Genomic DNA, 17500 nt, shown 5'->3' on the forward strand with positions numbered 1-17500 from the left:
TATGGAATCATCCTCAGGTAGTGTAGATTCAAATTTGTTCAAATCATGACCCCCAGGGGTAGGGTGGGGCCAAAATGGCTGATCAAAGGAATATATAGGAAAAATCTTTAAAAATCTTCTTCTCAAGAACCATTGAGCCAGGAGAGATGAAACTCATGTGGAATCATCCTCAGGTAGTGTAGATTCAAATTTGTTCAGATCATGACTCCTGGGTCTAGGGTGGGGCCAAAATGGCCGACCAAAGTTTTACATAGGAATATAAAGTAAACCTTTCAAAATCTTCTTTTCAAGTACTTCAAAGCCATGATTAGCGATATTTATCTGGAATCATCCTCAGGTAGTGTAGATTCTGGTTTGTTCAAGTCATGACCCCCTGGGGGTTAAAATTCTAGCCCCCCCCCCCCCCCCCCAGTAAACTTTCAGTTCTGATCTGATATGTGCTTTTTCCTAACCGATGTGCTCAGGTGAGCGCTGTGGCCCCTGGGCCTCTTGTTTTTTGTCCTTGTGTGAATGGGAATTAACTTTATTTCCATCGGGGGCAATGTCAAATGCTGCTTTGATTTATAAATATGGTCCTTTGGAGGGAATGCTTCTCTTTGTGGTGCCTTTGTACATAATTGTAACCAAAGAGGAAGAAAATGTGAGGGACCAGACAAGGACCCCGGGCCCAGCCCCCCAAAGTTTCAACTAGAGTCAACTGAGCTATCTGGCCACCAGTGATTGAACTTGTCTGTCCATCACATTCCAACCTGCTTACCAAACAACTATAACAATCGATGAAATCCCTTAATGGGATTTATCATGTAAAGTATCTTTTATACTGTTATGATTGTGTTGGATTTATGTAACTTGATCTTTACTTCGTTGTTTTATGTGTTTGTTTTTTTTTTAATTGGTAATTTTTATTATTTCTTTGCAATCATGTTGGGTTCTCTACTATTGATATTCGATAACTTAGAATTTTGTTGGAAAGGACCACTTCATAAGTTATTCATTACCGGTAATTTCGTTAGGTTTGTTACATGTAATAATGTATGTACAGATTATAATTTTTTTTTGTTAAACATGAAATACAAACCATGAACTGAATATTAATGTCATCATAATAAAAAGAATTTCATGAAAGCTTGAATTGTGAATGTTATTGATGTTTTTTAGCCGGGCTTATTGCTCAAAGAGCAATTGCCGGCTTATGTGATCCTGTTCAAGGCAGGATGTTGACCCCATAGTCGCCATTTTAAAGTTACGTGCAAAAATATAGTTCTTGCTCTCAGCCGCTTTTGAGATAATACAAACGCTAAATAAAGCAACAAAAATAAAAAGAAGTTTTTTTCTATATAAAATAAATATTAGTAGTAATGACTTTGAAAACTTCATAAGTGAAAAGTTCATTAGCGTAAGGAATTTTGATAATAGTGTTTTCCCGCGTTTCGTAGTATAGCGGGAAAACATTGTATGATAGGAACGTATTTTATTGGTTTTTGCCTGTATAGTAGGCGTGGTCAAAGGAAGGCCAATGAGAAAGCAGTATTCAGTAAGGTGTTCGAATCATTCTAAGCCAGTGCTCTTCAACACACACACGTGTTTTGCGGAGTCCTCGGGAGCATGGAGGCGGCTAATCTCGAAGTTCTTCTAAACAGAGTTTCCGACATGATGGATAACAAGTTGCAATCTTTGGAAGCGAAAATGGCTAAGCAACAAAAGCAGCAACACGAGCAGCAGTTGTCAAAACTGCAGTCAGTCACCGACAAAACTCGTATTCAAGAAGAAAGGAAATGAGGCACAATTCAAATTCAACAATACTGTTAAGGAAAAACTTTTGGGGGATAATTCAAGTTTAAACGACGGAGACGCAGAGTCTGCTTTTCAACAGATAACAGACGGTATTCAGCTTATTAATAATAGGCAAAAGTTAGTGAAGCTCGCTGATTCCTCTAAAAACGGATGGAGAACTGTCCAAGAATATACACAACACGAGCTGGCCTCTGACGACGAAGACGAAAAAAGAATATTAAAGGCAGAGATTAGGGCAGAGAAAAAACTGAAAGATGAAAGAATACAGAAAGCCAGAAGTCAACAGAGGAGCGTACCTTATGCACCCCCAGAGAAAAGTGTTCAGGAGCGGTCAAGCAAAGCCGAAGCCAGTAGAAAACCGGGAACCTGTTTCAAGTGTGGTTTTACAGGGCATTGGGCTAAAGAGTGCACAAATAAGGAAACAGTTTCTAAGATAAGTATATTAGATAGTATTTCTATCAAACTGTTTAGGAATATTGGCGCTAATGAAGCTAAGCACGCAGAGAATTTAATCGAACACGAGAGCGTATGTTTAGAAACAGTAGATGAAAACGTAAGTCCAGTCGGTCGCTTAAGGGCTCATTTGTCAAAATGGGAAAATATTGGGGCCGATGATTATATTTTAGATATTTTGAGAAACGGATATAAAATACCATTTAAGAACGTGCCGAGTCGCGTGTTTCTTAACAATAACAAGACGGCTCGGGATAACGGTGAGATTGTTTACAAAGAAATACAAAAACTCATTCAGAAAGGTTGTGTAACCGAGGTCAAGGACATACCTCACGTTGTAAATCCTTTAACTGTTGCATTCAACAAGACGGGTAAAGCTCGTTTAGTTTTGGATTGTAGACACATTAATCAATGTATACATAGTTTTCCTTTTAGAATGGAAGACACAAAAGTTGCTCGCGATATTTTTGACAAAGGTGATTTTTTATTTAGTTTTGATCTGAAGTCAGCATACCATCATATAGAAATTTTTGAAGATCATAAAAAATATTTAGGTTTTCACTGGGAATATGACGGCACTTTGAAATATTTTGTGTTCAATGTTTTACCCTTTGGTATTTCGTCCGCCGCATTCATATTCACAAAAGTTTTGAGAAAGGTAGTTCAATATTGGCGAGGAACAGGTATTAGGGTTATTATGTACCTAGATGACGGTCTGGCTGGATCAAATAATTTCCTAGAAGCTGTAAGTATTAGTAACTTCGTTCAGACTTCTTTAGAACAATTGGGTTTTGTTGTGGCACATTCAAAAAGTGTATGGCAGCCTCAACAAAACTTAGTATGGTTAGGGTTTGAGTGGAACACTGAAAAGGGCAGTATAAAGATCACTTCTGAAAGAACAGAAAAATTACTTGCAAATATCAGTGAAATTTTAGACAAAGTACAATCAGGTCAGCTTGTTTTCAAGGTAAGGCGTATAGCAAGTATCGTAGGACAAATAATTTCTATGGAAGCCGCTATAGGACATGCGGCAAGATTTTATACAAGGTGTCTATATGACGTTATTCTTAAGAGAATTAATTGGAACTCGCAGGTAAGATTAAGTTCAGGGTCTGAAGAAGAGTTGTTATTTTGGAAACAAAATTTATTGCATTTAAACGGTTCTGATATAAAATGTCAAGAAAAGGAATCTGATTTGAATGTATACAGTGATGCATCAGATACAGGTTTTGGTGCTTTTATAGAAGGAATCAGTGATTCAGAAACGTTTGGTACGTGGACAAGCGAGGAGTCTTGTCGGAGTTCTACTTGGAGAGAACTCGAAACTGTAAATAGAGCATTGAATACTATAGGAGAAAGTATTCAGGATAGACAAGTCAATTGGTACAATGATAATAAAAATGTTTGTAGAATTTTAGAGGTGGGCAGTAAAAAACCATATTTGCACAGTATTGCAAAAGAAATACATGGTAAGTGTGCCACAAAAAATGTGCTTTTAAATAGCATTTGGGTACCACGAGAAAAGAACACAAGAGCAGATGCTCTGAGTAGGTGTTTTGATAGCGATGATTGGGGAATTAAATCTCATGTGTTTGAAAACATTGACAGAAACTGGGGCCCTCATACATGTGACAGGTTCGCTACTGATTATAACACAAAATGTAAAACATTTAATTCAAGGTGGTGGTGTACAGGCACAAAAGGGGTCGATGCATTTAGTCAAGGTTGGGGTGAGGATAATAACTGGTTAGTACCCCCACCCAGACTTATCAGTAAAACCGTTCTTAAATTGAAATCAGATAAAGGCAAGGGTACTTTAATAGTTCCTGTCTGGAAGTCTGCTCCTTATTGGCCACTTCTAAAACAGGGGGACAAATGGCAATATTTCGTGAAAGAAATTAAACATACAACATCCTTGATAACCCAAAAGGGAAAAGGGGACAATGGTATTTTCGGTGGGCACAAAATATTTGATATGGTCATTCTTAGATTACAGTTCTAGAATTACATGTATATTAGGCATTCGTTTTATATATTACTTATGTGTTTTTTTGCAGACCTAAGCTTGGACAAGACCATAGAGGAAGTGGTTAAATCAGCGGGTGTGGATTTAGAAGATTCGGAAAATGCCATTCTAGCGAGGAAGCTGTGTGATTTTCTTCTGAAATCAAAAAGTGTAAATACGAGTAAAAAATACATGTCAGCTTTTAACAGGTGGTGTAGGTTTATATATAACAAGAAAAAGCGGTCAGTTCCCGCTAATTCTGTGCATATTTCGTTGTATCTAACTCATCTTTTAAATATTGGATGTTCATTTCACGTGGTTTCAAGTGCAGTTTATGCCATCAAGTGGGCACATTCCATTTTGGGTTACTCTGATCCTACCGATCATCCATTTGTGAAGAATTTGTTAGAGAGTTCCAGACGTCACAACAAATCCAAAGTATCCAAAAAGGCGGCAGTTTCCGCTAAAGATCTCATAGCTTTGTGTAATCTTTACTCCAACAGTACCAATCTCGTAGACGTGAGGGATATTTCCATGATTTTATTAGCTTTCGCAGGATTTCTAAGATTTGACGAGCTCAGTTCATTAGCTTGTTCCGACATAGTTTTCGTGGATAATTACATAAAAGTGTTCATACGTAAAAGTAAAACCGACCAATACAGGCAAGGAAATGAAATAGTTATATCAAGTGGTTCTACATCCGCCTGTCCTGTCAAAATGCTACTACGATACTATGAGTTGGGATGCATCGAAAAATCTTCAAATCATTTTTTGTTCAAACCTACATTCAATTCAAAAGGAAAAATTAATCTGGTGTACAAAAACAAAAAACTTAGCTATACACGAGCGAGAGAATGTATTATATCAAAACTCAAGAGCATTATGGGTGATGTTAACATAGGCATTCATTCTTTGCGCGCTGGCGGAGCCACGGCAGCGGCCAATTCGGACATCAACGATAGGTGTTGGAAAAAACATGGGCGTTGGGCGTCGGATTCAGCGAAAGACGGTTATGTTCAAGACAGTCTGGACAGTAGATTGTCAGTTTCTAAAAACTTAGGGCTATGATATTATCTACCAATTTCAAATATTGAAATAGAGATTATTTTATAATAAATAAAAAATTTGTTATTGTTATTATTATATTTTTTGTCGATGATCTTTTTTCTTCCACTAACTTTTGAACTAGTTATTCTAAGCTAGCCTGGCTTACAGCATAGTTGTTGTATTATTTGAGGTATAGTCTGTCAAATAATGAGTGGAGATTATACTAGTGTTTTCCCGCGTTTCGTAGTATAGCGGGAAAACATTGTATGATAGGAACGTATTTTATTGGTTTTTGCCTGTATAGTAGGCGTGGTCAAAGGAAGGCCAATGAGAAAGCAGTATTCAGTAAGGTGTTCAAATCATTCTAAGCCAGTGCTCTTCAACACACACACGTGTTTTTTAATTTTATTTATTTATATATATATATATATATAATATTTGTCATGTTTGTATAAATATATCGGTAATAGAAGAAACAATTTTGTTGGAGTGAATTTTAATTTCGATTTTTTCATACATGCAAACATTATAGGGTGTTCAGGCATTTTTCAAGTACTGCATTGAATGTACGTCCGACATTCTCCCTTGAGACATTATTTACATAGCGACGGACACAGGTTTTCCATAGTTAACCGTCTATGGTTTTTGCCTGGGCGGTTTTTAATGTCGGTGATAGGGTATGATTTATTTCATGTAATATAATTTACAAATAGATTGCAGTGCTTTATTGTTTCATATACAATGTAATGTATGTTCAATATTTATGTGTTGTTTTTTCAAAATAAACGCCAGCTGCTCCCACTAAGCTAGCCTGGCTTACAGCATAGTTGTTGTATTATTTGAGGTATAGTCTGTCAAATAATGAGTGGAGATTATACTCAGTGTTACCGTAGTTCTCTACACATACGAGGTAAAGCAGGAGAGGGAACCAGACTGGCCTGTTTGTTTACATTCGGCTGCGGTACCAGATTAATTCTGATTCTGACAAAATCGGACCGTGGTATTAGGATTGAAAAACTCACTGTCAGTGTCTTCTCATTTATATTGATAGTTTTAAAATAATTTTTTCATCAGAATACAAACTTGATTCATGTAAGAAATCCATTCTACTCTGTAAATGAGCCCGGCTCTCTGTACTTCTGAGTACTTTGATTTTACAGTAGGTTTTGGATATGTATGTATCTCTGTAAACAACTTGCTCTCAAACCTAAAGCTAATTCAGAAAAGAATGAGTGTGCTTTTGATTGACATTCGCCTGGCATTGGGGCTTACTTTAAAAGTGAAAACTTTATTGAACTGTCAAATTAGATTTTAGGCATTCAAAGAACTATATGCAGTATATAGCATACTTTTGCCCTCACAAAAGTCAAATTTTGAAAATTTCTTGAAAGCTGAATTGTATAAGAAATCTAAATCAACAAAAAGTATTATAGTTTCAAAGTAGCTAGGTTATTGATAATATTTAATTTGTGAAATTCTGAAAATTGCAACCAAACACACCCCAAGACATGATTTAGATCGAGGTCAGGCTGAAGAATACAATGAAACTGTTTTCTCGAGTACACTCGCAGGTGGACATCATGTTAGTGATGAATTGTAATATTCAACAGTCGAGCAAGGTCAAAATCAAGGTTAGCACAGTCGTAACAATGGAAGCGAGAAGTTTATCAGCCGTTGAAAAACGTGTGCCCCTGATTATCTATTGACATACAAATGTAATACCATATTAATCAAAAAATTTTAAGACCCTATGCCTCTGATATTTACTGTATATAGGCTTATTTTCGCCCCGTTTTATTTTCACCCTTTTGCACTTGAGAACAATTTTGCCCCGTTTTAAATTCGCCCAGTCATAGTTCTGTTTAAGAAATTTTGCTGTATTCTTCGAATTTTAAATTCGCCCAATTATGAAGAGGGCGAAAGGGGCGAAAATAAAATGGGAGCAAAAATTTACCTGCATACAGTATTTAGTTTTTCTGAAAAGAGCGTTTTAATTTCATATCTGTACTATGAATATGTAATGGTTTGGATATCGGCCTGGATAGCTCAGTTGGTAGAGCACCTGACTGGAGATACAGGGGTCCCTGGTTTGATTTGCGGTCCAGCCATACATTTTCTCCTTTCCTGATACAGATTTGGTGCCGTTGATCATCCCTGGACTTGCAGGTGAAAGTCCTGCCAGGGGCATTAAGAACTTGGGTTGTGTCTTCGAGGGCGAAGACCATTTAAGGAGGGAGGAATGTAATGGTTTGGGCCGTGGATATCGGCCTGGATAGCTCAGTTGGTAGAGCACCTGACTGGAGATACAGGGGTCCGGGTTCGATTCCCGGTCCAGCCATACATTTTCTCCTTTCTTGTTACAAATACATGGTTATATATAATATATTGGGGATTTATATGATGGAAAGAAATAAACATTTTATAAAACTTTCATTTACAACATTTTTTTCTGGGCAGTAAAGTCCACCCATTCTTTATGACCTTGCCCTTTGTCATTTTGACCAAAAAAAAAAAAAATATATATATATTAAGAAGAAAATCAGTAGTGGTCTTTTTATGCCTTTGGGAGTAATTAGGATAAATTTTTCTTGAAACAATCTTAAAGAAAATCATCTGGAGAATGTTAATGGCAATTTAAGAATTTCCTATGAACAATTTCTAAAATGAGGTTACAGGTTACTGACAAACAAGTAGATGAAACAAGAATATCAGAAGTCTCGTTCAAAGTTGTCATTTCATACGTTCTATGGTGTCGATACATTATGCTGGACGTTGTCGGCAATTAAATAGCCTACAATCTAAAAATCAACTGCTGACTGAAGTACGTTTTCATACTAATTGTTGGGCCATTTTTTACACACTAATTGCCGATGGATTTTTCCATAATTTCCCGATCATGACAATGTGAGTATCCATCCAGCAGGGGATGCTCACTCCTACATGGCACCTGATCCCACCTCTGACGTTTTAAAGGTCCCTGTTTGGTCTGCTTGAAAGTTTGTATTGTCCAAGAGGCTTTTGAGCTCAAAAACTGTTTGTTATCTCCATATATTTCATTGACCTTTGACCTATTTATTTATAATAGGCCTAATAGAAGATGATTTTCTGCTTGTGAATATTCAATTATTAAAAAAAATAATTACAAAATGTTGACGCTTACAACAATTATTTTAAATTTTGACATTATCCCCGAAATACTGTGCTAATCGGAACTCTTCGCGCGTTATCTCAAGCGCCTAAGGTTAATCACATGCGTCGGTATGGAGGGCAGGTGGAAAAAGAAAGTGAGCGCAAAAAATATTTTGTTTGCGGAATCGGAGCTTATTGACTGTGGAATAATGGATTATCAAAAGTAAAGTTTAGAAATGCCTTTGATGAATACATTAAGACGTCGATGGGTGTGTATTGTTTGAATTTTTTCAATGTTTATAACATGTTTACATTTTCAGTACAGATAGTTGAAAAATGAGAAACGTGTCATTCTATTCGTGTGCAGTTGATTAGTATGGTTATAAGCCTTAATTAAAAGAACAATATTACTGCTAAGTTCTGTTTATAACATACACACATATAGCTAACAGTTACAGTGTTTTGGTATATACGCTATAGTTATGCTGGTTACCTTCAGCTATGGGTGTGGTGACCCTAGTAGCCTGCATCAATGTTTCACTGGAGGGCTTCCTTTAGGATGATGTGTATCAAATATGCAAATCCTAGAATTTACTGTATTAGTTCACTTTGTCATAAGATTGCTGTCCAGAAGCTTGATCAGTGATCACCTCCTGTCAGCTTTGAAAAATTGTTTTAATAAAAGTCAGGTAATATGACAGTTGCATATAAATATATATACACTGTTACGAGGATAAAGGTTATACATTGAGCATGTTGGTCCTCAGTTTTCTTGGTCAGAATTAAAAATATTATACAGATTTCATGAAATGAACATTGGACCATCTATAGCTAACAGTTATAGTTATAGTAGGAGTACCAGGGTTTGAGGCAATTAGAATGATGGGTATATCTAACACTTCAGATTCTTCAATACACAATTTTTAATTAAATCTGTAATAGCATATCATTCTGTATTCACTGTTGGAAGTGTGATTTTTTATTTACACATTCCATAATTCGGCCTCACTAGTCAGTGACCTCTTTGAAAGTCCTTGCACATATCCTCTCCCAAGATACATTAGCTGAGATAGTGTTTGATGAATTGAGGTCCCGCATTGAAAAACGTGGAAAAAATATGACGTATGGCACGTGTTGCAAGAGAAAAACTAACACAGACAAACATATGGACAAGAAATTCTATAGGCCTTTATAATACAGCTAATCTTAAGGGAGGCTATTTGTAAACCCCTAAGAAGATAATTTGTAGATCATGTTCTTTGAAGAGGAAATATATTAAACTTTGAAAAGTTTTACCCAGCTTGTAGTACTTGAAACATTAAAAACTTACTGTTTTTCAAGTCAGTGTATTACTGCACTTGACATTACGGGACTAAAGGCAATGTATGATAAATGAATCTGGGTCTTCTTTATTGGTGCACATGTTTACATGTATGTATTAGATGTCGGACACATGTGAAACTAAGAATAAATTGCATTATGCACTTTGAGTGGGAAAAGATGTATTAATTGAGTTTAGCTGTGATATATTTCAATTAAGTTAGAAGGAGAGGTCAGCTTTACAGACCCTTTAGCATCATGAATTGAACACGACCTGCTTTTCATTATATTCCCTCTGTGATGATTTATGGCGAGACTTACATGCTGATATAATTTGACAGGTTGTCATGAATAATAAAATTGAACATATATGTTTGTGCTCTGGTATCTACATTTCTAAACATTGCTGAAAACAAGTTTTCTTAATGCAACGAAGTACTCAATGAAGAAATGTGTTTCTGGTAAGAAGTTCTGTCTTGCAGTTTCAGTGTTTGTATGTGGAGCTTTAGAGATTTGGTATTCAGATTTCTCTTTATTTGCCCCAATAGATATTTAAATCAAAGTACTCAGAAGTACTGAAAGCCGGGCTCATTTACAGGGTAATGAACAAAGACGGTGGTGACAGTTTAAAATCAAGTTCAGACGTTTAGAGGATATGTTACACACAAAAATATCTCAATGGCATGTAAGGTATTAAAAAGTTTTAAAAATTAAATAAAATATAGCTAGAAATTAACAACATTAAATATTTATCACATGTATCGTTTCGGGGTAACCCGGTTTTATATACAAACAGAAGTAAATAAACACCGATGCAGCAAGATTAATTAAGGTCAAACGACTATGCACTGATGTGTCTGCAGCGGGGAGTTTTGCATCAAGTCATTAATGATGTTCCCTGCATTTGTGTTAGCCAGATAGTACAACCTTTATTTATAGAATATGACGCAGACAGGGATACCTGATGAAAACCTTTCGCACCTTTTGAATTGCTTTGTAAAATATTATTCAAAGGAGCCAGGAAAAATATTAAACAATTTAATATTTTGATAAAAATATTCGATTTACTATTTCTTAAGGTGTTTGAATGGATTTTGTTTTCTCAACAGCGACTGGGCGTACGTACTATATTTTCACTCGTACACTCAATTTGGCGGTGAAGAAACAGCATTTTCTGTTGTTCACTCTACGAGCAATGAGCCCGGCTAAAAATAGGAAGGAGATCGAGACATTAGCTTTTCTCCCCCCCCCCCTTTCCAATATGGGCATATCTAGTTAATTATGTGTTACATACAGCATTGTTAGGTCACCTGAGTAAACTCAGGTGACCTATTGCTATCACTTTTCGTCCGTCGTCGTTCGTCGTCCGTCGTTCGTCGTGCGTTAACATTTGAACATTTTCAGCTTCTTCTCTGAAACCACTGAACCAATTTCAACCAAATTTGGCATATAGCATCTATGGGTAAAGGGGAACAAAAATTGTGAATTTCATGGTCCCTGTCCCCCTGGGGCCTGGGGGGTGGGGCAAAAACCACTAAAATTAGTGCAATCTTTAAAAATCTTCTGCTTTACTCCTGGACATCAAGCAGTCAAACTGTTTGCATGATTGTAATCAGCATTGAGTCCTCTACCAAAATTGTGAAATTCGTGGCCCCGGGGTCATGGGTTCTAGTGCTAGGGTGGGGCCAAATAAGTATATAGTGAAATAGTGAAAATGCATTATTTCTTTGAAAATCTTCTTCTCTGCTACTGGGTATTAAATAAACCTACTAAGTACATAGTTATGATGAGCAAGAGTGCCTCTACCAAAATTGTGAATTTTATGGCCCCAGGGTTAGGGGTTCTGGTGTAAGGGTGGGGCTCTATAGATTATAATAGTGAAAATACATGAATTCTTTGAAAATCTTCTTCTCTGCTCCTGGGTATTAAATAAACTAACTATGTGCATATTTATGATGAGCAAGAGTGCCTCTACCAAAATTGTGAATTTTATGGCCCCAGGGTCAGGGGTTCTTGTGTAGGGGGGGGGGGGCTCTATAGATTATATAGTGAAATTACATGAATTCTTTGAAAATCTTCTTCTCTGCTCCTGGGTATTAAATAAACTAACTAAGGGCATAGTTATGATAAGCAAGAGTGCCTCTACCAAAATTGTGAATTTTATGGCCCCAGGGTCAGGGGTTCTGGTGTAGGGGGGGGGGGGGTCTATAGATTATATAATAGTGAAATTACATGAATTCTTTGAAAATCTTCTTCTCTGCTCCTGGGTATTAAATAAATTAAATAAGTGCGTAGTTATGATGAGCAAGAGTGCCTCTACCAAAATTGTGAATTTTATGGCCCACGGGTCAGGGGTTTTGGTGTAAGGTGGGGGGGGGCCCTATAGATTATATAGTGAAATTACATGAATTCTTTGAAAATCTTCTTCTCTGCTCCTGGGTATTAAATAAATTAAATAAGTGCATAGTTATGATGAGCAAGAGTGCATCTACAAAAATTGTGAATTTTATGGCCCCAGGGTCAGGGGTTCTGGTGTTAGGGGGGGGGGGGCTCTATAGATTATATAGTGAAAATACATGAATTCTTTGAAAATCTTCTTCTCTGTTCCTAGGAATGAAATAAACTAATTACATAGTTATGATGAGCAAGAATACCTCTTCCAAAATTGTGAATTTTATGGCCCTAGGGCCAGGGGTTCTAGTGATAGGGCGGGGCTCTATTGATTATATAGTGAAAATACATTGAATCTTTGAAAGTTTTCTTCTCTGCTCTTTGGTATTAAGCAGATGAACTACCTATATAGTTATGATGAGCAAGGGTACTAATCTTCCAGAATTATGAATTTCAAGGCCCCAGGGTCAGGGGTACCATAAAGGAGGGGGGGGGCTGTACTTATATACTGAAACTGGATGAATTGTTCGAAATATGCTCCTTGGTATTAATCAAATATTTTTGAAAAGCAAGGGTGCCTTTTCAAATATTGTGCAATGTGTGGATCTAGGCCTAGGGTCAGGGGTTCATGTGTGATTGGGGCATTACTGATCATGCTGAATGTTACTGATTATTTGAAATGCATTTTTTGTTCCCCTACCCTGCCTATGGGTATTAAGTAAACAAACTAAGCAACTGCCAAGTGTATTGTTATGATGATCAAGGGGGCCTCTTTCAAATTTGTGAATGCCATAGCATCTGGATTAAAACATGAATCAAATTCAATCACTGGAAAGTTGTTGCATAATGCTCAGGTGACCTATAAGGCCCATGGGCCTCTTGTTCATTTGAATTATTGTTTATGAAAATATTCATTTGTAAAGTGGGTATATACTTGTGTGCAGAGCTTTCTAGAATGATCCTTTCATGATTTAGTTGATCACATTGTCAAGTATATTAGGATTAATTGTCATACAAATGTGCCTTTTGTACTTCAGCTTCATAATATTAGTTACACTAAGAGTCAACATTGCAATACAACACTTGAGAAACAGAGCAAGTTTAATGTGTCAAGTACTAGAAGCTCAATATTTAATTGTGTTCTTCAAAGAGCATAGTCTAAACATCATTATCTTTATAAGGGCTTATAAAATAGCTAGGTCCCTCTTTTGATAGAAGGTACTATTATGGCATAGAATTTCCTTTGGTCTGTTTGTCTGTCTCACAGACTGACTTTTATCTTATCCAGGTCATCTCAGTTGCACTGTGTAGCTAAAATTATCAAAATGTCAGTTGATGCATCTCAGGGGAAGGTGTTTTGAGCGTCTTGGGACCCAAATATAGGTCATTTAAAAAAAAAATACCCAAGATAGTTGAAAATTGAGGTTTGCTTGAAAAGTGGGAGGGTATATAGTGACTGGGGTGTCCATCTGTCCATTCATCTGTAACTCTGTCTTTCTGTCTGTACATCCATTCCATCTGTCCGTTATGCTTTGGGGTACCCATCTCTTATCTGCAACTCCTCTTATACCACTGATTGAAATTAAAGGGAGAATTTCACAGAATCTTTGTGGACAGATATACAGACAAACGGACATACAGACAGACTGAAGGACAGACATCCCAATCAATATATACCCTCCCACTTTTCAAATTGGTGGTGGTAGTTGGTTGTTTGGTTATCAAGGGAAATTACTCTTCAATTATTGATTGTCAAAGAGGGCTAACATATATATTGAATCATCAGATATTATAATTAATCCAGCTTAAGTTTGTTTTTGAAGTGTGAACTTATATTTTATATTTTACCTTTTAGTAAATACATACACATGATTATGATTTCAATTTAAAAACACCATGTACAGTTTGTATTATTTACATTGCATTTAATACCAGAATTTCCTATGAGTCAGACATATTTTGCTTTGGAGTTATTCCCCTTCGCCGCCATCTTGTAGGGTAAAGCAGTGAATTTTCCTCTTTGAGCAACCAATTAAAAAAAAATTATTTTAAAACCGCATGCCAGAAATATGTGGGGGAAAATACTTACAATCTTTAAAATTATGAATTAATAGAGCTAGGCTTTTACAAATGTATTCATTAGAAAAATCGTGCTATCTTTGCCTCAGTAACCAGTATAACAAATTGAACTTGTAGTTAATGAAGGGTTCTGGTTATGTGGCAGTCATGGTGAATAACTCTTGCTTAAATCACCTCAGTGGAAAACCATCTATTTGAAGGAGGTTAAAAAAAATTGTAGTCTAGAGTGCTTTGAATGATTGATGGTCATTACTGCTCATGCACTGACAAGTGAGCGATATTTTCCAGCTCAACTTACAAACAAATGTTTGGAATAACAAAGTTGATTTGTCATTTGGTTTTAAAAAGAAGATTTAAATTTGTTTTAAGTTCTGGATGAAGAGCGTAGTGTGCATTATTTATTATCCTCGTGATTGATGATTATTTTAAGTTACATAAGGATATAGGTACACTAAGTCTGTTTGTACACAAATCTTTATTGTCTCTGTCAATAATCACTGCCCCATCCTTAAGTGGTCTTATGTACAGGCATACAGACCAATGTTTGTTCTAGTTTTATGTGTAGTAAGGCTTGCATTGAGTTTTATGTTCAGTGTCAGCGAGAAATCTCTTTCAGTCGTGTGTCGTAAAATTTTCACCACCTACCCAATAGAATATGTATTGGTACTTGCTGGTCGATGGCTCTTTTACCTGTGTGATCAATCGCATGTAGGATTTATTTATGTTATATTCTCATGCACATAGATCCTGTAAAAAGTGAGATGTATTAAGAAATGGTAAGTATTTTTTTTTCAATTAGTCATGTTATTTAAAATGAATTCTCAGATATATATCATTGTTTGTGTCATTTTTTTTTACCCCACTACAAGTATTGCTGGGCAGGAAATGCAAAATCAGATGAGAAAAACTGTCACTGAATAGGGGTCTAGATCATTTCTCCTGATATAATTATGAAAAAGGAAAGGTATTTTTTCCTTGTTCCCATGTTGATCTCTCCAGCTTATATATTTTATTATGAATACCCTGTAAAAAGAAGGATGTAAATGGTTGGGGCTTCCCTTGTTTTAATCTGTGTAAGATTTATAACTTATAAACCTTTATGAAAAATTAACTGTCTGTAAAACAGCTGGAGTATGAAAAGAAAGAAATCAGAGGTAAGGTTTACGTGTACAATGATCAATATTTTGTCCTTTAATAGATGTTCAGAAAAAATGTGTGTAATATTCAAGTATTTGGATCTCTGTTTTAAACTTTTACTTGGAAGCTTTATGATTGCTAAAAATAACCATTGGTTTCCCCTACCTCTTTTCTACAAAGCATATAATAATTGTTTAATAGATATAAGTTGATGGGGTTGTACGTTTAAGAAATTCCATAATATGTTTAAGAAGTATAGGGGAAAAAAAGCTACCTTGGAGATCTAACACTGAAATAATGCAAGAGATGAACAAAGGGATGTAGGATATTTTCAAAGTTTACATGAATTTCTGATATGTATACATGTACATTTCATTTTAGTTGTATATTTGTAAACTTGAAGAGGACTATGGTAGGAAGTTCATTATGCATTCCATGTTTAATGGATTATCGATACTGCATTATGTATGTTCAATGTATTCTGTTTCAGTCTTCTCATGATGTATGAATAAAATATTATTTTAGGATTGCTTGAAACGGCATGTACCAACAGACAGAACCATCTACGTGGACAACAAACCCTCGCCCAGCGAGAGCCCGGATGTGGCGATACATACACACCAACATTACCCCAATAACAGGGTCGTCTCATCAAAGGTAACAGTCTATTACGTAAAAATAAAGAGCATTAACCAAACATCCCCCTTCCACCCATATAACAGAGTCGTCTCCTCAAAGGTACAGTTTATAACAAAAAAATAAAGAGCATTAACCCCCCCTCTCAATAGCAGAGTAATCTCATCAAAGGTACAGTTTATTATGTAAAATTAAAGAGTATTACCCCAATAACAGACTTCTCATCAAAGGTACAGCTTATTACGTAAAAATAAGGAGCATTTCTTCACCAATAGACATCTAATAAAAGACACAATTTATATCGAAGAGGATTTTCTTCATGTGACAATATTCATAATTAATGCACATGAAATCATCATAATATTGGATTTGTCATGCTTAAACACTCAAAATACTTCAATATACTAAGGACGTAATTTTTATGAGTGTTCACACTTTCGTTGAAAGAGTGACACAGTGGTCAGAGCGTTTGCTCTAGAGTCACATAGTAAGGCATTGATCCTTATATGTCACGTGTTGGAATCGCACTGCGGGATGTGGAGAACAGTCCTTCGAATGAGACTTTAAGCACATTAAACAATGCCATTGAAGATGGCTCTTTGTTTTCTGATGAGTTGTAATATGGAGTGCTTAATAATGGAGTGATTTTATTAGTGACTTTTGTAAAAGAGTGTATATCCGTATTAAGAAGAACAATTAAGTATTAACAGCTGACATAAGATTCTGAAAATAAAGGACAGAAACATCATTTGAAAATTTATCAAGATTTGCTGGGTCAATATGTTTCAATATGTGGCACTTCTTCACCTACATGTGATTTGATCATATTGATTTTGAATGTTAATTTTCTTGCAATTGTTTATTATTGATATGAATTTGAAAAGGACTTCAGTGAGATATAAGTGTACACCGGTCAAGTAGAGAAACACTTGATTCAGAGCCCGTCTGTCTGTCTGTAAGTTTAGGATAACTGACCTCATGACTTCGTACTTAACCTTTGACCTACCAGGGGTACTTTTCAAAGATTATAAAATTAATAGAATAGTTACCAACCATTTTTTGAGCTTAATATTTTTTTTTACCTGCTTAGTTTTTGGACTCATCGAAAAAAAAAAAATACTATGTACTTAAAAGTATCTTAAACTTGATACATTGTACAAGGAAAAAAAATTCTAAAATATCCTAGGACTTAAGTTATTGAGGGTAAAATACTGCTAAAGAAAAAATTGCTAGCACTTTCAAATAGCTTGGACATATCCATGGTATTTGAGATTAAAGTGTTTGAGATAATGAAGTTCAACTGACTATATGTTATTGATCAGCAGTGCAAGTGAATTTGATATTTAGCATGTTTATCTTTATTCCTTTTAGCAAAATTTTCATAGGTTTTCACTTTGAAATCATAAATCTTGTTTTATTTTGATTGATTGATTATATATTGTTTAACGTCCCTCTGAAAATTTTTCACTCATATGGAGACGCCACCACTTGCCAGGGGAGAGCTGCAAA

General features: G+C 35.8%; 1 protein-coding gene across 1 annotated transcript in view; it reads left to right on the forward strand.

Annotated features, from left to right (window-relative positions):
• Positions 1 to 8546: 8546 nt before the first annotated feature.
• The window catches only part of LOC134235447 (phospholipid-transporting ATPase IF-like), a 42630-nt gene continuing 33676 nt past the window's right edge, over positions 8547 to 17500 (forward strand). The window contains exons 1-2 of the mRNA XM_062717583.1: positions 8547 to 8697; positions 15881 to 16012. Coding sequence (XP_062573567.1) covers positions 8665 to 8697; positions 15881 to 16012 — 165 coding nt within the window. The 5' untranslated portion in view covers positions 8547 to 8664. The remainder of the gene's footprint in view (positions 8698 to 15880; positions 16013 to 17500) is intronic.

This window comes from Saccostrea cucullata, unplaced genomic scaffold, assembly GCF_032062105.1.
Source record: "Saccostrea cucullata isolate Sc308-1 unplaced genomic scaffold, CSIRO_AGI_Scuc_v1 ctg446, whole genome shotgun sequence".
NCBI lineage: Eukaryota > Metazoa > Mollusca > Bivalvia > Ostreida > Ostreidae > Saccostrea > Saccostrea cuccullata.